We start from the raw sequence: 24,061 nt of genomic DNA, 5'->3' as shown, positions 1-24,061 counted from the left end.
TGTCGGGCGGGAGATCAGGGAAAGGCTCTTCCCCCGCAGCGCTGGCACTGCCCGGGCTCCCCAGGGAACGGGCACGGCCCCGAGGCTGCCGGAGCTCCCGGAGCGTTCGCACAGCGCTGCCAGGGCTGCCCAGGGAGGGTTATTGTGGTGTCAGCAGCAGGACCTGAGGCTCCCGGTGGGTCCCGTCCCGCCCGGGCTCGGTCGCGGTTTTGCGATCTCCGCCGCCCTGCGCTCCCACCCGCCGGCCGCAGGGGGCGCCGCGGAGCCCGGGCCGCGCCCGCCGCCCCTTCCGCCGCGGCGGGGCCGGCAGGGGGCGCTGGGCGGGCCGGGCCCGTTCCCGTTCCGGCGGGCGCAGCGAGCGGCAGCGGGAGCGGCCCGGGCCGCCGCGGACATGCCCGAGCGCCGCCGTCTCCGGCAATAGTCGTCGGCGGGCGGGCAGCGGCGGGAGCGCCGCGCGGAGCCGCCCCCCCTTCTCCCCATGGAGGGGCCGTACGCGCTCGGGGTGAGCGTGTTCTCCGACCAGGGCGGCAGGAAATACATGGAGGACGTGACCCACATCGTGGTGGAGCCCGAGCCGCCGCCGGCCGGGGCGCACAAAGGCGGAGCGGCGCCCGCAGGCCCCGGCGCCGCCGAGCCCCCGGCCGAGAGCGGGCGGCGGCGGGGAGGGACCCCGCGGGCGGCCGAGGACGGAGCGCAGCCCCCCGGCACCGGCCCCGGGCGGCGGCCGCGCCGCTCCGTCGCCTTCTTCGCCGTGTGCGACGGGCACGGCGGGCGGGAGGCGGCCCAGTTCGCCCGGGAGAACCTGTGGGGCTTCATCAAGAAGCAGAAGGGATTCTGCTCGGCCGAGCCCGCCGAGGTGTGCGCGGCCCTGCGCAAGGGCTTCATCGCCTGCCACCGCGCCATGTGGAAAAAGCTGCGTAAGTGCCCGCGGAGCCTCCGCTGCCCCCGCCGCCTTTCCTCCCCCTTTCCCGCACTATTTGAGCGCCTCCCTCCCTAAATCCCTGCTGCCGTCCCCGCGCCGGGAATCGCGGCGGAGGCGGGAGGGCAGCCCGGCCGATAATTCGGGAGAACGAGGAGCACTGGAGGGCACGCTGGGAGAGCAGAGATGTAAACACGGGGCGAGCATACGCTGCTGTGTTACGTAGCTGGGGATGGGGCGATGCTAGGGCTGCAGTTTGTTTTCGGGGTGTTAGGCGTTAATTTCCAACTTCGATTCATTAGGAAGGTCTTAATCTTGTTGCCTTGGGTAATCGCACTGAACTCCCCCCTTGTATTTCCCTTGCGTCATGAAAAGGGGAAAAAAAAGTAATTTTAACAAACCGAAATGGGCTGGGAACGGTGGTTTTTTCCATAACAGTGCTTCTGACTGTTTTTCTGAGTCCTGATGGAAGGATTGAAATTGTGTCTGGTTTATAACTCGTTCATGTGTGAGCATGGGGGAATACTCAATGTCCCTGAAAAATAGAAAACGCACTTAGTATCCTCAGGATGGTTTTGATGGATATAGCTATATATATCGTTATTTTGTATTTATGTATGTATTAGTTGATTAGGTGCAGTAGCATGGACGCTGTAAATAAGTCCGCGTTAAGGACAGGAGCATGCCCAGACAAGTGACAGTCACCATTCCTGTACTCATCCCTCTCCCCGAGGTCTTCTGAGGCCACAGTTGAAGTTTCTGAAAGGTTTTTTTTTTTTTCTTCCTGAGGTGAAGGTTCTGACTTAGAGCGTTGTTTATATAGAATGTGTAGAATGTGAGTGTATTATTTGTGCATTTAGGCATGCAAAAGCCTCAGAGAAAAAGCAAGAGCAGGGTTCAGTGTGTGAAGGGAGGTGTGGAACACGGTAGAACTGGATCCAGAATAGTGACAGTGACAGCTGGGCTTGGGAGGGAAACCTGAAAAGCAAGAATTGCACTCAGTGCACCTTGAGCTTTCAGTGGGTGATTCAGGAGGGGTGTGGGGTAATTATAGTTTCAAAACAGTTTCATTTTCCTTTTTCTTGAATAGCAAAATAGAGAAGTTGTGCAAATGTCAGATACTTGAGGAGATATTGGGGGAAGGAACAGTAAGTTTGAGGGTACAGAGGGAAGGGTGTGAGTTTTAGAAGCACCAGAACTTGACCACATCCTTGGCAATGGGGTGTGCAGCCTCCTGGGCTGCAGGGCTGGGTGATAAGGAGCAAAATGTGTGAACAGGGGACGTGGCACGGGGTGGGGGCAGATAAGGAGCTCAGTTTTCTGGCTGTCGAGTCCCTGGTGTGTAATTTGTCACCGGAACTCTGTGTGAGCACCGAGGCAGGAGGAGGAGAGTGCAGGGAGCTCTGTTCAGTGATGGTGTTTAGCAAACAGCACCGGGGTTGTGGAAGCAATTGGAATTGTTGTGAGAAACAGCCCAGCCGTGGCTGGGAGCCTTTGGTGGCACTCCGAGGTGGGCTGTTTGGTAAACTCCAGAGCGTGTTTGCTCCTCCTGGTTCCTGCTGCACGTGCTGAGCAGCCCGAGCTCTGTGGGACAGGCCCATCATTATCTCTGCTTTATTACTTCATCCTGTTCTGGAGGCCCAGTGGGAATTCTACTGACAGGCAATCATTTTCCACATTACCACGTGTAAAGCAGCTTTTATCTGTGCGTTGGTGACACTGTGGGCACTAAATGGAGACTGGCTGTGTTGGTGCCTTGAGGTGTGTGGGAGAATGGTTTGGGATTTTGGGGTGGAGGATGGAGCTCTCAGTGGGCTGTTGGAAGGAAACTTGGACTCAACTGCTTTCTTGGTTGTTGGAGGTTCTGTGGGTGTCCCCTGATAGACACAAACCACACTGATCATGACAGTACCAGAAAAATGCCCATTTGTCACTATGTCCCTTTGTCATTTTTGGCATTAATTCTGTAGTAATAAAATTCTCTGAATGCCAAAGGTCTTCTGGAGTGAGAGTTCATTTTGGAAGGTACTGAATGGGTTGAGTTTATGAGGTCAAAGTTACAAAGCTGAGTGTGAAGGGCAGTAGTTTTCAAGCACGGGGAGGGGTATGTTTTAGAAAGATGTGCTGTTGGTGCTCCTGATCCCTGGAGGAGCTGGGTCCGTGGATTTGATTTTAATGCTTGAGATCAGAAGAAAACCCAGCAGTTCTGGCACTTTGGTGGCTCCTGGTGAGACACAATCTCTGGAGAGAACTGGGAGCAAGGCATGAACTGCAGTCTCTGGATGACAGGCAGATAATTCCTGATTTTATTGAGCCTAAAATCTGAGGCTGCTGCATCATTCCTTCTCCCACAAGTGGGTGATTTCCTTCTCTCTGCTCCCCATCCCCATAAAGACTGATTTGACTCTCTAATACATTTTATTGCTGTTAAGGGGTTGTTACACTGACAGAAACTCATTAGTTGCAGCTTGTTTTCTGTTAAGTGCATGGTTGAAGTCCTCATTACCACTTGGCTCCTTCCCTTGTTTGCTTTCCTTTTGGAATGTGTTAGATTTAATATCCTCAGTTAAAACTGCCAGACAAAGTACTTCCAATAAGCTGATTGAATGTTTGTGTTCTTGAAATAAAGCTGCTCCTAGGGAGAAAGTGCATTTTAGTATTTTGAGTACAAAGCTGGAACTGTTGGAACTTAAATGATTAAATTGTGCTGGATGTCTTGGTAGCTTGAAATGCAACTTTTACCTTCATACTGCCTGTGAATTCTACATCTCCAAATTCTCCTTTTCCATCAGCTCTCTTCCATGTCTTCTTCCCTCAGGCACCTGAGCATCAATCAGTGCTACTAGAACTTAAGGTCCTCATTTTGTTTTGATTTTGTTTAAAGCTTTAGAAGGTTAAAATATCAGTTTTCACAGAGGGTAAGGTATAACTGCGCTTTCCTTTTCTCTCCTGGTGTGTTTATTTGCCGTGTGTTTGTTGTGCCACAGGCAGAAACCGAGGATGCAGTGCTTTGGCAGCCTGAGCTGGGTATTTCCTGCAAACAGCTTGTGTCACAGTGGAGTTTTTGTGTGGTGCTGTGTGAGCCTGACTTGTGAAGAGCAGGAGATAGAATGTGACAGGGAGATGAGGCTCCCTTTGGAGCTTGTCTGAGTGGGTGCAGCCAAGGAGAAACATGAGGCTGCTGCTGGCACTGGGAACCAACTGATAACCGGGAGCTGAGCCTGCCTTTGTGGGTGCTGGGCTGGGAGGAGGGTGGCCTGGCTGGGTTTGTGGCTCCATGGGGTGTTGTCTCTGTCAGTTTGTGCACTTTGGGGGAAAAATCAAGTTGTGTGTGTACACACAAAAATAGAGAAGGAGTAAAAGAAAAACTGAGATGCAATTGGAGAGTGTAGTGTAACAGCAAGTTCATAGAAGTGCTTTGAGGGCAGAGCAGTTGAGGAAGGAGATTTCCCTCACCAGGTGTAGCTGTGTTATTGCTCTGAATTCCAGGGATATCTCCTGTAGAATTTAAGGGGAGCACGCTGAGATAGTCTGAATTATGCAGCTCTCCAAAGGGCAGCGTGAGTAAAACATTTGAGATGTCATTCAGCACAAAATTTTGCTGTTCAGCCTATGAAAGTAAAGTAGTTTTTCTTCCTTCCAAGGGAATCAGGAATGTCCACAAATCCTGATTGCCAATCAAATACCCAGACAAAGTAACTGAATTTAGGACATTACTACTTCAGACAGGGAAGTGAAGAGTGAATCTCAGTGAGACACTGGATTGATCCTGTTCAGCCCCAAGGAGCACAACATCTTCCCCATGTTCTTCTAGTGATGCTTGGCATATCAAACCAGAGGGGACAGTTTTTAGAACCCTGTTGTGGTGCTTTGATCCTGAGGCTGGGGAAGGATGTTAAATGAGTGGGGGGACACTGCTGGGCCTGCCTGTTGTTATAACACCCCACAAACCCCTGAGACCCCATTCCCAGTTCCCCAGAGCTAACCCTGTGCTTTCTGTCTGTTTTTTGCCTGGTTTCTCCCTGCAGCAGAGTGGCCCAAGACCATGACAGGGCTGCCCAGCACGTCGGGCACCACGGCCAGCGTGGTGATCATCCGCGGCTCCAAGATGTACGTGGCACACGTGGGGGACTCAGGGGTGGTGCTGGGGGTGCAGGACGACCCCAAGGATGACTTTGTGAGAGCTGTGGAGGTGACACAGGACCACAAGCCAGAGCTTCCCAAGGAGAGGGAGAGGATTGAAGGCCTTGGGGGCAGGTAGGTGGCACTGTCTTATTTTCTGGGAAAATCCCCTTGCCCGGGATTCTTCTCCTGGGAAGCTGAGAAAGCCTCAGAGAAAAAGGAAAACAATATTATCCCATTGCTTCTCCTGTGTTTTGCTGCTTTGGAATGTGGTTTGGACATTGTTTACCAACAGGTGATTGTTCATTGATTTAATGTGAATTGTTTTTACTTATTGGCCAGTCATGGCCCAGCTGTGTCGAGGCTCTGAAGAGAGTCACAAGTTTTTAGTTATTGTCTTTCAGCCTTGTCTGTATCCTTTCTCTATTCTTTAGTATAGCATTCTTTTATATAATATCATAAAGTAATAAATTAGTCTTATAGTAAAGTAATTAATAAATTAAATAATATAATTAATAAATTAGTCTTAGCATAAAATAATAAATTAGAATATGGAATCAGATTTATTCCTTCCTGCCACAGGGGACCCCAGAAAATGCCACAGGTAGGTTTGTCTGCTCTCACTGAGCTAAGCCTGAGCTTGTTGTGGGAGGGCACACAAGGAGCTGAATCTCAGCTATTTCTCTTTTGTCCTCTTAATTTTTCTTACAGCTTACTGGGGAATAAATTACAGGGATCCATTGTTACATGGTTGTGTTTTTTGCTAGTGGTTTATGGTGTATCCAGAACTTTAATTTCCTGGTGGATCACACAGCTGAGGTGTGCTTACAGTTCTAAATGTTCACCAACAACTTTGCAAACAGATATGTTCATTCTTGGCCTATTTCCCTTTAAATTCTGAGGAACCTTCAGGTTGTGCAAATTGCCTTTTCTTGTAGGTGAAATGATAGGAGGTCTAGAATATCCAGTTTGTCCCAGCACTCTGATTTCTCAGGCATGCTGCATTGTCCCTGAGATGACAATGGCAGCTCTTGAATGGACTCCTCAAAGCCTCTGCTTAGGGAACCTGAGAAAAATCCTGGATTTGAAACAAAATCCCCCCTTTGCTGTTCTGACAGCACAGTTTAGCAGCTGTCCTTGCAGGAGCCATTCCTCCCCTGGCAGAGCTGGGCTGGGTGTGCTCCCTGGCAGTCAGGGGGAGCAGGCAGGGCTCTCTCAGGTGGCACAAATGTCTGGGGACAGCCCCAGGGCTGGGCTCTGGGAGCTCTGTGTCCTCCTGGTGCTCACCAGATGGGATGGGCATGGTCTGCTCCTCCAGCAGGGATCACTGGAGGTTTTCCTGCTGACATCATTCCTGTGGGAGCCCTGTCAGCCATTAACCTGCTGATATTTGTGGCTCTGCCAGGTGGGAGTTAATCAGGGGCACTTTTGCTGTAGGTTTCTCAGAGGTTGGAAGTCTGAAGGTGCAGAAAACCATTCCCCGAACCTTAGTATTGACAGGAATGGTTAATTTTTAATTTTTCAAAAATTTTTGCTGGTGCTCCTCCTGTTTTTCCCAGGCTGGCTGTGAGGCATGTGGTGGGAGCGAGGTGGAAGTGCAGCTGTGCTTGGGAATGCCTTGTCTTTCATCAGAGCAAACTGGGAACACTTAATGAGAGAGCATGAGGGAGTCTTCCATTAAAATGCCATTTCCCAGTAACAGTCTGAGTGTGGGATGAGGTTTTTTTTCCAATAGTGAGCTCTGTGTGGTCATCAGCTGTACGAGTGGATGAGATCAGGTTTTAGGATGTGGTGTTTGTGACCGTGCCGTGCTCTGGATGGAGCAGAACATGCCCTTGTTGTTAAGGCCTTTGAAGTGTCAGGAAGTGCATCTTGAATGGCTTCAGCATGAGCAATCCTGAGGCTGTTCCAGAGCTGCTCAGTTTCTAATTACCAATGGCTGTTCCTTGGATGAAAGGAACTTTCAAGTATCCAGCTCCTAACTTGGTTGGGACTGAGCTTTGCTGGTTCCTGGCTTCATTAGCTCTTATTCCTTGATGGTTCATATTTGTTCTTCTCCCTTCCCTGCCTGACACAGCTGCCCCAGTTATTTGCTCTGCAGCTCCTGCAGTGCCACCTGGGAGAGCCAAAGCCATGCTCAGAGCTCAGAGCAGGTGTTCACATGCAAATGCAGAGCTGTTCTCCCATCTCCTGCTTCCTGCACACACCGGCCCAGGACAATTCCTCTTTTGTGTCTGCCTCCTGTTGGTGTTCCTTCCATCAAGCAAATCCTTCCAGGAGGCTGCTCTTTCTTTGCTGTTGTTTCAAGGGTGCCATGCTGCTCTGTGCAGCCAAACTTTGGGAGATGGAGAAGAGTGAAGGAGGAATTGACACCTGAGTGAGCTGGTGTTGATGGCCCTCATCTGAGGGAGGCAAATTCAGTTCTGCTCTGACAGATTAAAAAGACGCTCTTGCATATTTTGTAACCAGCCAGAATTTCTTCCAGGTCTTCATTACCTTGGTTTTTATTTTCTTCTGCCTTTCATCTCTCACTTTTCCCCTTGGATATGGAACGATATCAAACAAAGTGCTGTCATGTGTTTTGAAATAGGAACTTGCCATCATTATTACCTCCACATTTGCACATTTACCTGCTTTTCCTCATTGACACCACTGCTGTTGCTAACCCCTGTCCCTGTGTGTGCTTTCAGTGTGATCAACAAGTCTGGTGTGAACCGTGTGGTGTGGAAGAGGCCCCGGCTGAGCCACAACGGCCCCGTGCGCCGCAGCACCGTCATCGACCAGATCCCCTTCCTGGCCGTGGCCAGAGCCCTGGGTGAGTCCCTGAGCTCTGCTCAGCCCTGCCTTTGCCCAGCACACAATGCACAGGGCTCTCCTCACCTGCCTTCTCACAGTCTGGCCCTTGAAAGTGTGTTTTTAATGCAATTATACTGTGTTTTTTGAATAATGTTGTGATTGCGGAGAGATTAAAAAGAGATTAAAATTGGAGAGGAAAGAACGTGACTTCTAACTTTCAGCGTTTTCAGTGTCAGCCCTACAAGGATGGGATTTAATTTTACCACCAGCTTGTCAAAAATTACAGCCACATTATCTCAGTGAGAAGGAGACAAATGTGCTCTCCCTCCTGGAGACACACAGGGCTTGCACGTTTCCATTTGCACCAGAAATGAAGTTTTGCTGGATGGTGTATGAATTGCTTCAGTGTTTCTTTTGTGGAGAATATTTTTTTGTTAAGACTTGGCACAGAATGAAATGAAAGTTAAATCTATTTAATTTTAACTTGCCTTTATGGGAGCACTAGAAATGAGAGGAGCTGTCTTTGAGGAGCACCTCATTCCAAGGACAGAAAGGGATCTTGCAGGACTAGAAATTGTCCTGCAATATCCTGTGATGATTTTTTTTTGGAAGTACTTCTTCACTGAATTATTTGGTATCTCTTACCCATGAGTGTTAGTGTTTCTGGTCATTTTTCTCCTTAAATTCCACTGCAGAATGCCAGTCTTTGGCTGTTCATGTTCTCTCCTCTGTGCAGTGAGGAGTTTTCTGTGCAGGTACACCCAGCATAGTTTGTTTGATGGGATTGTGGTTTCCCTGTGGGAGCTGTGCTGGAATTCCTGGCTGGCAGTGCCCATGGGGACAGGCTGTTCTGGGAGCCTCATTCCACAGCCTGCCTGTGTCTGATTTCACAGGCAGGAATAGCTGTGCCACAGGGGTTTGTCCAGAGTTAAGGAGAATTTTTGCAGTGACAATGAACATGGAAGAGTCAGCTGTGTGTCAAGCAAGGAGTCACAGGTGCCTGAAAACTGAAAATTTTAATTTTAAGGACTTTTTCTCAGTATTTGAAAGTCCTTATGTGTCATATTTCAGGTAGGATAGAATTTATTTTGTGGTCAGGAGAACTGACTTAAGAATTTGAGTGAATCCTTTGGAGCTAATAGATGAGTAGCAAAAAACCTTCATCCCCTGAGCAGCACACTCCTGCAGGACAGGGAGGTGTTCCTCCTGGACTGCAAAATGTGAACACTTAATTTGGATTCATCTTTTCTTCCTGGGGTTGTTGCCTGTCCAAAGAGCTGGCTGGCCTTTGGTCTGATTGCTCCCAGCAGCTGAACAGAAGGGTTTGGCTGGGGTTTGTGTGCAGATGGGAATTCAGGGAACCATGCATTTGGTAGCCCCCAGTGCATTCTTGGCCAGCAAGTGCATGAAGAGAGGAATAATGAGAGTTTTCAGGTCCAAAAATGGGAGCACCTATCTCTTATCAATTCTGGGATTTGAAAGCTCAAACCCCACGCTGGGACAGCCTCCCCTCCTGCCTGGTCCCAACCTGGGTAAAAAATTTTAGCAGGACAATGAGAGAAACTTAGAGTTGGGAATTTATATTTAGAATCTGGGAGATTATCTGATTAAAACCCCTAAAATTTAGATCATAAATGGTGTTTTAAGTGTCTCTGACCACACTTTAAAATATTTTGATGCAATGTCATCCCCCAGTCTTTAGGTCTAGTGCACTGTTAAGGAGTTGAGGAAAGGTTTTGGAAATAAAATAGGAATACAGGAGTAAAGCACTGTGGAAGAGCTGCATGCACTCAGGCAGCAGAAATTCCTGGTCCAGAAGAAATCCTTGTGGCCAGATGAATTCTGCTGACATGCCCTTCCCCATTCTGATTGTCAGAAGTGCCCTTCTGCCCTAAAATAATAATTTCTGGTATGCACAGTGGCTGTGTTTAAGTATTTAAATAATGCTTGATTTATTTATAGCCCCAGAACAAGTCAGAACTATTTGGGCTTTGTGCTGTCCCTGTAGAGCATCTGTGAGATGTTTAATGCACCCAGCAGCTTTCTGTGTCTCCTAACAAGCCATTTTAATCTGTGGTTCTGTGTTTTCACAGCTACTTCTGCTGACCTTTTCTGGGCAATGAGAACATATTTTCTTTTTTTTTTAAATACTGATTTGCCCTGCAATAGATACTCTTGAATGTGTGCTGAGGGATTGCCTGGCGCTGCTGGAGCTGTTTGGGAGGTGTTTCAGTGAATGAATGATGAAAGCTGAGCCAGGAGCCCGTTGGTTCAAGCACTCCCTCCTGTGGGAACGTGAACTCTGCTCTCCCTGGGTTTTCTGTAGGAGCAAGTCAGGCTCAGCCCTGTTTCAGTGGAGCAGCCTCCAGCATGCAGGAATTTGCTGCTGCCCTCTAGGAGCAGCTGTGAACCAGAGCAGGGGATGCACGTGGAGCTGCTGCAGGATTTCTGACAGGGCCAGGGAAGCTGTTCCAGAACATCTGACTGCATGCCAGAGCTGCTTTGTGGAGCTCTCTGAATGCACATTCCATGAAATCCTGGGGAAGAGGCTATGGCTGGCCTCAAATGATCTGAGGAAATTGCTGTGTAAGATTTTAGGTTGTTTACCTGCATTTAACTGTTTTTCGCATTAAATTACCAAACAGAGTGGGCACAGCTGCCACTCAGTTTTTCCTTCCTTCTCCATTGCAGGCTATGAACATGAATCACATGGAATTGTAGATGTTGTATTTACAGCAATTTCCAGCTCCTATTGATAATTGCTTTTCTGTTTTATCTCTGTAAAACCAGACAAACTTGGGGTGCATTTGAGATTCCTCTCTTGTCCTCAGGATATCTTGTACAATTTTCTTCAGCCCTGAGACAAAACAAATAAATGTGCAGTGCCAAATGCAGTGTGTGCTTTGCTCTGGGATCTGTGTGTAACACATCCTGTGAGGGCACCTGTGGAGAAAAACTTTGGCTTAAAAAGATCTGGGATTAATCAATCTGAGGTTTTATTTTGGACTGAGTTATGAAAGTATTCCTTCCTCTATTAAAATCAAAAGCCCTTTTTATATGCAAAACGGCATCTCCAGCAATTGAAATGAAACACTTGATTTATGTAATTTCTGGACATGCTTTAGCTCTAAGAAGGCTTTGGGTTTAATCCAATCCAGCCCACTTACGTGAGGGTGTTTTTGTTTGTAGCTGCCATTGTTCCCTGGCAGCACTTGACTTAGGAGTGGCTTTGTTGTAGGATTTTATAAGGTAACAGTAAGAGAGACTGCCTAGTTTGATATATTCTCACAGGCAGCTAAATTAGTTTCCTGCTCCTTTAGTATCTGATTTCAAACATCTATTTCACTTTGTGAGATGCAGTGTAGATCTCTGTATATTATTCTAAGAAACAGGTTTTTCTGGAAGATATGGAAGGAATTGCATTAATAACTTTATTTCCCTTTGGTTTGGAAAAGAAATATGCAAAGGAATACTCCCAGTGTGTAAGTTTTTAAAGAACAAGATTGTCAAGAGTTTTGTAAATGTTTGGGTTTTAATTCAGAACAAAAATAGTCTGGCTCTGAAATGGAATCCTGAGAGCCTGGCACTGCAGCCTCTGGCACATCCCAGAGGGTCACTGCTCTGTCTGCTTGCTTTGGAACACAATTAAAGACTTCAGAGAGCTCTGAAGTGCTCAGGGAAACTCTGAAATGCTCAGGGAAACGTGTTCTGTGCTCTCTGGCTGCTCTGCTCTCCCTTTGCCCTTCCCAGAGTTGTGACAGAGGCTGCCACAGAAAATTCCTCTGCAGGTTGGTACTGCTGGGGTGTAAAACTCTCCAGCTGGGCAGGGATGGGGGGCACAGCTGGGCAGCAGCTCCAAAAAGCTTTGCCTTAGGCTGGGGAGCTCTGCCCTTCAGGGGAAAACACAAAATAAAACTGTAAATGTCCTTCTCCTCATGGGTTGGCCTTGGTGGGCTCAGGGTTGAAGGTCTGTGGGGTCTCTGTGTGCCCTCAGGAGGGTCTGTGGGGTCTCTGTGTGCCCCCAGGAGGGTCTGTGGGGTCTCTCTGTACCCTCCAGGAGGGTCTGTGGGGTCTCTGTGTGCCCCCAGGAGGGTCTGTGGGGTCTCTGTGTGCCCCCAGGAGGGTCTGTGGGGTCTCTCTGTGTGCCCCCAGGAGAGTCTGTGGGGTCTCTGTGTGCCCCCAGGAGTTTGGAATCCTTGGAGCAGCCCCTGGTGATACTCCCAGCTCTCCTGTGAGGATTTTGGAGCAGATCCCTGCAGTCAGCGTGGGGATGGCTTGGCTGTTTCCTCGGGAAGGGAGCAGATGGACAGGATGACACACACGGGCTAAAGAGCCCAAATTAATGAACATCAGGTTATTTTTATCACCCAGCACAGTGTTTTTAATTAAAAACCCGATTCAGCTCATAACGTTTTGTCATTTCTCCTACATGAGCATGAACAAACTGGAGGTGTAAGGATATCGCATATTTTGCTGTTTGTTGTTTTTACCTGCTGCGGCTGACAGGATGTGAGGGGTGCAGGAGCACTTTCCATGGCAATTCACCTGCACTCCTTGCTCAGCTCTCCTGTTCCAGTATTTATTTTGATCTCGCTGCCAGCTGGCTTTGTCGGGAGCCCGAGTGCACCTCAGTAGGAGCGGGCTTGGCTTTTAATTAGCGCTCATTAGCAGCGTGTGCTTGTGGGGCTGCGGAGGGACAATCGGGGCTCTAATGAGGACGGGCTGCGGTGGAGTGGGGTAATTGAGTTGGAGCATTCCCTTTCCTGCTTCTGGAAAAGTCTTTTCAACTGGTTGGTAGCTTAGGGCAAAGCTAATGGAGGCGAGGAGGAAGACAAAAAGCTGATTTATTGTCTTTAAAAGGGTGCTGATGGATGTGGAAGAAGCTCCAGGCTTTGTCCAGCAGAAAGCAAAGGAAGAGCCTGACAAAACCTGACTCTTGAGTTGTGGAGCTTCTGTTTGCTGCTCGGCTCTGACAGTTCAATTAATTTCTGCTTTTAAAGCTGTGTGTTCTGCACACAAAAATGTAACCAGTGCTTGCAAGTAATAATAATGCTACTTTTTGCTGCTTATTGCCACAGGAAGCTGTTTGTGAACATGGAAATAAATTTTTAAAAGAGGTGTTAGAACAAATTATTATTATTCTTGATTTGAAGGCCTAGCCTTAGAAAAGGTTTTTAATTTTTCAAGAGTACTTGATAAATAGAATTGAAATAAATTGCTGCGGCAATGCATTTTTCTGCTGGAGTGGTTTTTACTCGAGGATGGTTTGGAGGGAGCTCTTGAGCCAGGGCATGATTTGCTGCATTGTTCAGCTTTGTTTCTGCTGAGGTGACCCCAGATTCATTCACGCAGTGAGAGGGATTTAAAAATAGCAATGTTCCCGTCCTGGGGAGAGGCTGGAGCTGCTCTGCGCTGCCTCCCTGCAGGGCCCGGGCTGGGCCCTGTTCCTGTGGCTGCTGCCCAGCCCAGCACGGGCTGTTCCTGCCCCTGGGCCCTGCAGGGATGCTGGAGCTGGGGGAGGAAAAGCGATGGCACAGGGAGTTGAACAGGGAAAGGGCTTCAGGCTCCTCCTTTGCTTTTTGCTTTGTGCCTTCCCTGTGGCACCTGCGCACACAAATATTGGCATGTTTGGTGTGGGATCAACAAAATCAGGTTTTATTTCTGTTTAAGGAGAGCTCAATTCAGATAGATTTTAGTTTGGAGAGTGGCTAAGGTTTCACCATTTTCTAGGTATTAATCTGTTTAATTTCTCCTTTTTCCACAAATACTTGTTTTAAGAGAGTGGAACACCTCTGATTACAGCTTGGTTTAGTCTAAAGAGGATTAAAAGGTGGCAGCAGCTGAGCAGTGACTGGGCTGGAATTTCTTTATGTTTCTGCTGGTGACTCAGGGCTGATTTTGATGGATTTCCTGGGAAGGAACATTTTCCTCTGTTTTCCAAGAGTGGGATTCCTCAGGTGCTGTGTAACAATTCCAACCCATTTTGTGCTTTGCCAGGTGATCTCTGGAGCTACGACTTCTACAGTGGGGAGTTTGTGGTGTCCCCTGAGCCCGACACCAGTGTGCACACCATTGACCCCCAGAAGCACAAGTACATCATCCTTGGCAGTGACGGGCTCTGGAACATGATCCCCCCTCAGGATGCCATCTCCATGTGCCAGGATCACGAGGAGAAGAAATATTTCATGGTGAGGGCAGTGGCCAGAAGTCAGGGTGGAAATCTCATCCTTGTTACCTCTAAAAACTGTTCAGCCTGGTGGGGATGAAAAGCACCCGATGGAGTTGTTGGGGTTGGGGCAGATTGATGGTTTTGCCACGACATAAAAGCTGTTACAATGTGACTGATGGGTGTTAACATAGTTTAAATTATTTGCCTTATGTTTTGGGGAAATTTGACTGGCAGGGTGCTGTCTGTGAGTAATAAAGGAGATAATGAGTTTCTTCTCTAAGGAAGTTACACAAAATGCTGTCTGAACATTAAATTTATTACACATTAAGGTGCATGCTATAATGCAGACTGTTTAGACTGAATTAAATTACTCTCTGATTTATTTTACAAAACAGTTGAGAATTTATATTGGAGCAGAGAGTAAACACTCTGTGAGCCCCATGAGAGACTTTGCAAAGCCTGTAGGTTGTGTTCCAACCTCTGACAAGCTACTGCTGTGTTACGAGCTCCTTATGCTGTTTAAAGCTCTGTGTGTATGTGGAATGTGCCACAAACTGACTTAAAGGTGGATTTGAGAAGGAAGATGTGTTTTAATTGGCATTTCTGGGGCTGCTGTGGGCATGGTTTGTAGGAGTGTGTGTGGCCCAAGGTGTCTTGGGGGTAGCTCTGTGTGACATTGTCCCCTGTGTGTCCCCAGGGCGAGGCCCAGCAGTCCTGTGCCCGGATGCTGGTGGCTCTGTGTGTGTGATGCTCTGTGTGACACTGTCCCTGTGTGTCCCCAGGGTGAGGCGTGGCAGCCCTGCGCCTGGATCCTGGTGGCTCTGTGTGTGTGGTGGCTCTGTGTGACACTGTCCCTGTGTGTCCCCAGGGCGAGGCCCGGCAGTCCTGTGCCCGGATGCTGGTGGCTCTGTGTGTGTTTGGTGGCTCTGTGTGACACTGTCCCTCTGTCCCCATGTCCCCAGGGCGAGGCCCGGCAGTCCTGTGCCCGGATGCTGGTGGGCCGTGCCCTGGGCCGCTGGAGGCAGCGGATGCTGCGGGCGGACAACACGAGCGCCATCGTCATCTGCATCGCGCCCCTGCGGGAGCGCGGCCGCTGGGACGGCGACGAGGAGCTGGTGCTCAACCTGGCCGAGGGGCCCAGCTACAGCAGCCCCGACTGCAGCAGCCTGCCCCCCTCCCGCTGCTGCACACCCCCCCTCAAGGTAAGGGTGCTCCGGGCCCCCCTCTGCCTCCCCCGGCTGCCTGGGGTGACTGGAACGCTGCCAGAGATGCAGAAACACTCACAGGAACTCCTGAGCTGTCAATTTAAAATGTCAACATTCAATCGCTGTTGAATGTTGCTATTTTAAATTTTTAATTAATTTTTAATTTTAATTTTGAACTGCATACGTCTAGATAATCTATCACTGAGATTGGCTCAGTCAGTTAAAACCTGGTGTTGCCTTTGTGGGTCTCTTCCAGCTCTGGATATTCTGTGAAAGCTACAGTTATATCCTCAATACTTCTACCTGCAAAGGTTTGAGGACTGGGCCAACTTTTAACCATGTTTATTAAAGAACTTTAGCACTCTGCCTTTGGTGTTCCAATGTATGAATTCCAGAATTGCTGCTGGTTGTTTATTGGTGTCTGTTGATCTGTGCTTCCTCCCTAATCTGGAAGAAATTAGTACAGTTACTTTACAAACCTTGAAATGCATTGTTTCTTAAAGTTTCCTGAGGTCCTCCCCAAGATTCAAGGCAGCCTTTTGAGACAGACAGGAAGCAGAGTGGGGCTCAGAGGCATTAAAAAACCATCCAACACACCCCCTTAGAAAACAAGGCTGCGCTGCAGTTTCTCTTCCTGCCTTGCCAGGTGCTTGTGTAGCTTGCCCAGCCCAAGGATTGCAGATTGTGAACCCTGTTCCTGACAAGGGTGTGCTTTCATTTGGGTTGGTGTGGTTGTGCTGGTGTTGGGCTTTTATTTTATTTCTTTTAAGGTTAAATTGGTTCCAACACATGTTGCTGTAAAGAACATTTTCTTTCTGTACTAGGAGATCTCATTATCTTCCTTTGGTTGATGTGATGTTCTTTGTTGAAGCAGTGACATCATAACATAAGGTCTTTCTGGAGGCTGCAAGTTTGAGCTGTTAACATAAAGCAGAGCTCTTCAGAGGGTTTTTGTTGTGTTGTTTTGTGGCTTTTCTTCCCCCCCTCTAAGAACTGCAGTGTAGTTATGAGTGGCTGTTTGTTTCAGTAATTACCAGCTGCTCCTGATTTAAGTCACTGTCCTTTGATGTTCTGCAGAATCTTCAGATAATTGTCCTTTGGGCAAAGGAAAAGAAAGCAGAAATTAGAAAGGGAGTTTTAAACATTCCCTTGGGAGAAACTAGCTGCTAATAAAATGGCAAGCTTCAACTTTGTCTCCTCCCCTTTCATCTAGCAGAGCAAAATCCGTGGAAAGGGTTTTAAACCTAGCAAAATCTTGAGGAAAAAAAATTAAATTCTAAGTGCTCCTAAAATTTTCAATCACAGTTTCTGTGAGAGAAGCAGGGGTGGCCTTGATGCCTGACAGCTGCTACCTGCCAAAACAATTAATTCAGAAATAGATGGAAACCAAAGTTTCTTAATTAAACAAAAGTATTTCTTAATTGCTTGTCCTTCTGGCAACAATTACTAATACCAAATTAATTTCAGTGTTCCTGAGGCCAGTGAGGAAGATTGATTGGATTGTTGAGAAATTCAGTTGGTGATTGGTGGTTTGTTTTTCCTGTGTTGTTCCATCACTCTCCTGCACTCCATCCTGAGCCTCTCCTTGGCTCCCCAGAGCTGCTGCAGTCTCAGCTGTTTGCACCAGCAGGAGATGCTGGGGAAAAGAGCCACAACATGAAAGGTCTTGCACAATAAAAACCATAAAATGAAGTTTTATGTGACACAATGTCAGAAATTAAATGGAGCAGTTGAAGGAGCGTTGCCAGAGCTGCTCTCTGTGTGTGATCTGGTTCCTCCTGGGTTCTGCAGCAACTGAGATGGAGAATAACCTTTAAAATTCCATTCATAAGGGTCTTCCCTCTTGTTGCTAAATGTGGTAAAGGAATGGTATCCAAATGGTTTTGTCCACACATGGACAGCCACTGGAAAACCAGTGTGGATGCTGGGAACAATCCTGATTATCTTTTCTTTTGGACTGTGTTTTATTAAACCTGGAGTTGTTCTGGGTTGTGGGTTCAGAAGCATCTGTTTACTCACCTGAGATGTGTCCCTGACTGATTCAGCTGGGTGCATTTCACTCTGCAGCACATGATTTTCTTAAAATAATAACTGCCATTTGCCTTCCACTGGGGGAGTGGAGTGTGGCCTTGAAATTCACTTCTGGAGGACTCACCGAGTAACCAGGGACAATTACAATTAAATCTTTAATAAGGTCAGAATTCCTATCTTCAGGGTGCTGCATAAACACTAATTTCCATAATCCCCCTGTGGATAGTGAGAGCAAGTCTTGTCCCCATTTTCCTGTTGGTAGAACTGAGAATGAGGCAGAACCACAGAGGAGATGAGGGTCAGGGTTTAGGAAGTGCCTGGTTCCTGGCACCTGGGTGCCTGTGCTTCCCAGGGGATGTGCTGTGAGGGATCCATGGGCAATGAAAGTGTCACTTTGCACTGCAATCAGGAATATTTTTGTGTCTGCCACTGCCCCTCTGAGTGGCAGCTGAGCAGGAGTTTGTCCAGCCCTGCTGACCTGGTTGTGCAGTAACTGAGAGTGCTGGACATGACCAAGGTCAGGAGGCTCTTGCTGCCCTTTGGCCACTGACCACACACAAATCAGAGGGCAGTGCCTCTGCCAGGGTCTGGTGGGGAGTCCTGGCTGGCTGTGGAAGTGCTGCTGAGGATCACAGAGGTTTCAGGCTCTGCTTTTCCCTGAGTTCCCAGCAGCTGCCTGCAGATCCCTCGTGTTCTGCAGCTGCGCTTCAGAGCCCCAGCTGGAATTGTTTCCCCCTCTCAGCAGGGAGAGAAGCTGAGCCTGCTGTGGAGCAGGATTTTCCTGCTTTTGATAAGGTTTAGGGGAATTCTGAAAGTGCCACGCACTGTCTGTACTCTCATGGGACAAAGTCAGTCCCTGGCAGTGTCCAAGGCCAGGTGGGATGGGAGCAAGCTGGGATGGTGGGAGGTGTCTGTGCTCATGGCAGAGTTTGGAATAAGTGATCCTGCAGATCCTTCCCAAATAATTTTGTGATTCTATCGTTATATTTATTCTTAAATATTTTGTTTTTGTTTCCCTCAGCTCACAGAAGATGACCCCTGGCCACGGCTGAACTCTGCTGAGCCCATTCCTCCCCTCCTGCACAGCAACACGCTCTCAGAAAAATACCTGGAGCTGCCAAACGAGATTGCCAAAAGCAGTTTACCTTCCTCAGGAGGAACCCCCAAGGATTCAGCCCCGCAGGAGGAGAAGTGCAGCAAAGCCCTGGCGCTGAGGCTCCAGGAATCCTACAGCAATGGTTTGTCGGTCAGCCTCTCCCCTTCCAACTCGGACCAAAAAGGCTTCAAGGTGTCCCCCGGCGGGCACGGCAAGGCGCAGGAGGCGGAGCGGCCGCCCCCGGGCAGCTTTAAGCGGACTCTGGAGGAATCCAACTCGGGCCCGGCGCTGAAGAAGCCGCGGCGGGGCCCGGCGCGGGGCCCGGGGGAGGGCGCGGCGGCGGCCCCGGCCCGCGGGAGCCCCGGCAGGCTGGCCATGCGGCGCAGCCTCCGCGGGCAGAAGAAGCTCAGCAGCTCCCTGTTCCACCCGCCGCGCAAAGCCCTGTGCGTGTGCTGAGCCTCCCCTCCGCGCCCGGTGCGAGCTCTTCCCCTCGATCCGTTTGGTTTTTTTAAAGTAGGAACTTTTTTTGGTATCCGACAGCTTTATCCCGGCCTTGTACTTGCTTGTATTATAACTGTGAATTTTGTAGATGTGTAGGGTAAAAGTCACTGTAAAATGTGTGTAAATTTGTATTCCTTCATATAAATGTAGTCTCTTTTCTTCCTTGTATAATTGTTACTGCGGGGCTAAGCCTTGTTTTAAAAAAAAACCCCACAAAAACAAAACAAAAAGTAAAATAATCCTTTTTGTTAATTTACTAAAGTCATCGATTTGTATACGCTTCTTGTGAGGAGAATTTCACAACTTTTTAACTAAAGTAAATTATTAAACAGAATGGAAGATATGTATTTTCGTAGTCTGATACGTTCCACCTAAAGTGTGTCTTTTAGAGAATACACTAGGTCTATATTTTCCTTTTAAATTTTAGATTTCTCTACTCAGAAATGAAATGTATGTGGAAGCAGAGATTTGAGTCTTGCTTTACACACCTCAATGTCGATTTTATGTTAATTAAAATACTATGCAGTATCTTATTTAGTTGTATTTTTTTGTAACAATAATCGTCAAAAATATTTAGCAAAAAAAGTGTGTTTTAAAATCTCCACCTCCCCAGAGCATCCCACAGAGCCATTCCCACCCCTGTTCCAATGATGGCATTTTCTCCAGGCATCACTGCCCTCCTGAGATGTGTTTTCTGCTATTCCAATACCAATGGTGCTGCTAATACCTTTCCACACAAGTTCTTAAATTATTTTATGACTATTTTCATTGACTATGTGGACCATGTGTATGTTCACCTCAATAAAACACATGAAAATTTGATGGGGATGCTTTTTATTTTTTTATTTGTATTTCAAGCTTGAGTTCTGGTATGTATTCAGCAGTGAAATATGAATTTATTATTACAAAAATATTCATATTTATCTGGTGTTAATTAAATATGTGAATACTCTCCCCTTTCTCACTGTGGCTTAGGAAACAAGACATCCCAGTTAGATTTATGGCAGAGCTGATCTTGGCACTTTATCTTGAATAGTTAACTGTAGCGATATATTAAATTTTTAAAATTTTATTTTGCTGGGAAAGCAAAAGGGCAGTACTTTATTCCAGGCTGGTTATTTGTAGAAGCCAGTTCTTTACTGCTGGAACAATAAAACCTGGCTTGGAAGCAGGCCTGCTATCTATATGTGTTACCATGGTGACAGAAATCCCAGGGGATTTTATTCCTGAAAATATTCCCTTTCATCCATGCTGGGAACACAGCGCTGCCTCGGGAGATGAAAGAAGCAGCCTGTCCAAATTGGATCCTGCAAGGATTTATTTCTGTGAAACTTCACTTCATAAAGTATTGCTGTGATGTTGAAATTCTGCCCCAGATGGGCAGGAAAGGCTGCAGAGGCCACAACTGTGTGGGGCGACTGCCTGGCAACAACAATAATTACCTGTTTCCAATTAGTCTGCATTGAACCTTCCAAAGAGTGACTCTAACACCTCGGTTAGATGACTGTGTTACTACTAATAAGGGAAATATGCAAAAGAAAAAAGATTTATAGTGAATTTCCCAGGGTTTTTGCTCTACACAGAAGCAAAATTCAAGTTTCCATGGAGTTCTGCTGCACTCAGAAATGTGAGCTTCATTGAAGTTTCCTCAAGCCATTACAACCTTGGGCTTCCCCACCTTTTGTTTTTTCTTTTTTACTCTTAATAAATGAACCCAACCCTACAATTTTTCCTGGGGAATCTCCTGGATGATGGTGAGGATTAACTGCACTGGACAGAAAGTGCCCTGATGACAGAAACTGGCAGTGTTTTACTCCTGGGTATACTTTGCCCACCTCTTCTATCATTTGACTTCTCTGAAATGAATATTCAAAGCTGATACAGGGGAATTTACACCTGGTATGTTCACAGAGGCTCCTTTGGTAAGATCAAACCTGAGTTCCAACTTTTTCTTGCGAAATAAAGCTGTAATCTGTACAAAGCTGCTCACAGGCACTTGGTGGATGTTTTCAGTCACTGTTTCATTCTTCTGGTATGTGGATGATGGTGCTGTCACAGGAGTCAGGTGCATTCCCAGAGCAGGTCACCCCCTCCTGACCTGCTGCCACTGTCTGGAAACCTGAACCAGGGCCCCGTGTGTCACCCTGAGGCATCTGGGCAGTGCTGGACACCTGCAAACATAAATCACACACTGCGCTGGGCTGGAGGAGAACTTAAACATCACGGGCAGGGTCACCTCCCACTGTCCCAGGCTGCTCCGAGCTGGCCTTGGACACTCCAGGGATGGGGCAGCCACAGCTGCTCTGGGCACCCTGTGCCAGGACCTCAATTCCCTCACAGGGAACGATTTATTTGTATAATCAAACCCACCCTGTGACAGTGTGAAGCCATATCCTGTGTCCTGTCACTCCAGGCCCTTGTCCAAAGTCTCTCTCCATGGCTCTCGGAGCCCCTTTGGGGCTTTTGAGGCCGCTCCTCAGCCGTGTCTCCAGCGCTGCCGCAGCACCCCAGCTCTGAGGAGCAGCAGCTCCTGTCCCTCAGGATCCTGCGCTGTCCCCGGGCTCTGCAGCCTGGGGACCTCCAGCTGGGGGACGCCTCGGCCCCGCGGCCTTTCCCCCTTGCCGGGGCTGTCTGCCTGCGGCGTTCTGCTCGTTCCGCACCTTCCCCAGACCCCTCCGAGCGGGTCCCGCCCTCACGTCCCCTCATGTCCCCTCAGGGTCCCTCACGGTCCCTCAGGGTCCCTCACGCTCCCGCCCACAAAACCCCGCCCTCCCAGTGACGTCACAGCGCGGATCCGCCCACCCCTCCCCGCCAATCCGGCCCCGCCTCTCCCTACCGCCCCTCCCCGCCCCACGTGCGCGGGGCGGGCCCCGGCGCGCGGCGGCTCTCGCGAGATCCCCGATGTAAACAAAGCCGCGGGGCGCGCGGCGGGGGGGGCAGCGCCGCCCGCCTTTCGCCGCCCCGGCCGCGTCCCGCCGCGCCCCGCCCACTACCAAGCAGCGCGGCTGCCGATTGGTTGAGAGCGGGACGCGGCCCGCCCCCAGCGCGCTCCGATTGGCTGCGGGCGCGGTGCGCTGGGTGTCATTGCCCGGGGGGTCCCAAACAGTGTCAGTGGCGCCGGGAGCCCGGCAGGTGAGGGCGGCCCGGGCCGGGGGCGCGCGGCGGGGCCGCGCTCGGGGCAGCGCCCCGGCGGCTCGGAGCGGGCCCGCGGGGCGGCCGGGCCGGGCAGCGGCCGGAGCGGGGGACGGCGGGCAGGGCAGGCCCGCCCGTGAGGCCTGGGGGACCCCCGGCAGCTGCGGGCGGAGGGCGCGGGGTGCGGAGCGAGGGGCGGCCGGCGGGGTGGGCGCGCTCCGGGAGGCCGCGGCCCCGCTCTCCGGGCGGCGGCGGGAGAGAGGCCGGGCAGGTCGCGGTGTTTGTGCGGAGTTGCTCAATAGCGGCGGCGGAGGTGCCCAGGCCGGCCCGGCCGCTGCCGGGGCTCCGCAGGGTCCGGCGGCCCCGCGGGTGCCCCGCGCTGAGGCGCGGCCGTGCCGAGGCCCAGAGCCGGGGCTGGGACGGTCCCGGGCTCGCTCCCCTCGGGCCGGGGTGCCACAAGGGGCTGGCACTCGGGGCACGGCACGGGCGGGTGTCCGTGGGTGATTTCATCCTTTCCGTGAGGTGATTTCATTCTTTCCGTGACATTTCGCCTTTCGAGGTTCCTCGGCGCGTGTGTCAGGCTGCTGTTGTGTTGCTGAACGTTTTGTTACTAATTATTGTTCTGCTGTTAATTTCTGAGCGGTTATCCTCCCTCCCTTAATGGGCTGGTCCTTGCAGAGTCTGGCCTGACGTGAAATGATGCTGGTAACTGATACCTCCTTGGGGATTTGGCCTTTTCTTTTACTTTGGAAAAGTAAAACAGGTTTGGGGTGGGAGGACAGCACAGAGCAGCTGAGGGGTTCCCTGAGGAGCTGGCTGGGATCTGGGGTGCTCCTCAGGTGCTTTCTACCTGTAGGAATGTCACACAGAAATTTTCCCTGGAGAGCAGAACTGTGAAGAAAAGCTTGAGGATGGCACAAAAAACTGGCATAAAGCAGCAGAATGTGAGCTGCAATGTAACCCATGTTTTCATAAGTACAGTACACTGCAATTGTGACTGCATGTTATTTTTATATAATTGTTTTCTGAGCCAGCAGCCCATTAGGAAATAGTGGGTTTGTGTAATGGTGATGACAGCTGTGTCCCTGTACCACTATCTTTAATCATGGAATCACAGAGTGGTTTGGGTTGGAGGGCTCCTTAAAGATCACCCAGCACAGTTTGAGATAACTTTCCACTTTATCATGCAGGTGTGTGGGGTTTGGTTTTATATTTTCACAAACATTCCAGGAGCTGCAGTGATAGGAGTTTTCCGCTTTGTGCGCGATTTTCTTTTTCTCATTAAAAAAGTGCTGTAAAGAGACCTCTAGGTCTGTGTGAGTGACATTTCTCTCCTACCACCCTGAAGAACACACGAAGAACTTGTGGAGTAACCAATTTTGTGGCAGTTTTATTGAAAGTGCTGTGTTTGCTGCAGGTGTGTGCCCGCAACGATGGCGACCGAGTCCCCGCGCCGCCCCAGCCGCTGCACTGGAGGAGTGGTGGTTCGCCCTCAAGCTGCCACGTAAGAACCTTCTAGAAGAGCAGCCCTTTCTGAAAAGGGGTTGATTTTCTTGTGGAAGAGCCCAGCCTGAACTGGTTTGGGTTTTTTCCCCCCCAAATCCAGCTTGTGTTGACGCTGCAGTTTGGCTGCGTTGAGCGTTGTCCAATAAAGTCAGCACGTGGCATTTCTGTCTCCCTAACTGGGATCCCATGTTTTACACACCAAAGCTGCATATTTAACAGCTAATTACTGCCAAGTTTTGTTGTTATTTGCACCATTTTGCTGTACAAACATTGCAGTGTAGAAGAGTGATGCCAGCTTGTTCCTTAGGCCAGAGGCATGTGCCACTTGTGATCCTTTCTGGCTCTTCTTTTAAACAACACCTTGCCCCAGGAGTGGATGTATTAAAGCACACAAAACTTGTCATTAAAGTCCTCCAGGAAGAAGAATTGTGGATTTTTAAAATTTTATTTTATTAAAAGAACAAAACCAAGAAAAAAGGAAGAAGCTCCATTCTTCTGGTCAGAGCACCTGCCAAACACTTTTTGTGCCTGGGCATCCTGTGTGCAGGAATGATTTCATGGCAAAAAAGCCCTTTGGCTGTAAG

The 24,061-nt window shown here is 49.3% G+C and overlaps 2 protein-coding genes and 1 long non-coding RNA gene across 8 annotated transcripts in view; 2 read left to right on the top strand and 1 right to left on the bottom strand.

Annotated features, from left to right (window-relative positions):
* Positions 1 to 366: 366 nt before the first annotated feature.
* PPM1D (protein phosphatase, Mg2+/Mn2+ dependent 1D) lies at positions 367 to 19,661 on the top strand. 2 transcript variants are annotated; one of them, XM_059487132.1, is made up of 6 exons: positions 371 to 917; positions 4,948 to 5,176; positions 7,732 to 7,856; positions 13,835 to 14,025; positions 14,969 to 15,208; positions 18,264 to 19,661. In XM_059487132.1, the coding sequence occupies exons 1-6, from the start codon at positions 479 to 481 to the stop codon at positions 18,792 to 18,794; spliced, it is 1,755 nt and encodes a 584-aa protein (XP_059343115.1). In that variant the 5' UTR covers positions 371 to 478; the 3' UTR covers positions 18,795 to 19,661. The 2 variants fall into 2 exon arrangements, with proteins under 2 accessions (XP_059343116.1, XP_059343115.1); XM_059487133.1 differs by lacking the exon at positions 14,969 to 15,208 and having other exon boundaries at positions 367 to 917.
* On the bottom strand, positions 19,657 to 21,451 carry LOC132082732 (uncharacterized). The gene is made up of 2 exons (XR_009419846.1): positions 21,210 to 21,451; positions 19,657 to 21,010 (listed from the first exon to the last, which is right to left on the bottom strand). It is a non-coding gene; the product is annotated as an uncharacterized LOC132082732 (long non-coding RNA).
* A 336-nt stretch (positions 21,452 to 21,787) lies between these two features.
* Positions 21,788 to 24,061, top strand: part of BCAS3 (BCAS3 microtubule associated cell migration factor) — a 296,865-nt gene continuing 294,591 nt past the window's right edge. For 4 of the 5 annotated variants that reach the window (XM_059487012.1, XM_059487010.1, XM_059487013.1 and 1 more), the window contains exons 1-2: positions 21,788 to 21,971; positions 23,389 to 23,475. In XM_059487012.1, coding sequence (XP_059342995.1) covers positions 23,405 to 23,475 — 71 coding nt within the window. In that variant the 5' untranslated portion in view covers positions 21,788 to 21,971; positions 23,389 to 23,404. Of the gene's footprint in view, positions 21,972 to 22,315; positions 22,494 to 23,388; positions 23,476 to 24,061 lie in introns of those variants that run through there. The other variant, XM_059487011.1, reaches the window with a different exon arrangement.

Source organism: Ammospiza nelsoni, chromosome 21 (assembly GCF_027579445.1).
Source record: "Ammospiza nelsoni isolate bAmmNel1 chromosome 21, bAmmNel1.pri, whole genome shotgun sequence".
NCBI classification, from domain to species: Eukaryota; Metazoa; Chordata; class Aves; order Passeriformes; family Passerellidae; genus Ammospiza; species Ammospiza nelsoni.
The sequence above is the reverse complement of the archived record's forward strand: the minus strand, read 5'-3'. Positions and strand labels throughout refer to the sequence as shown.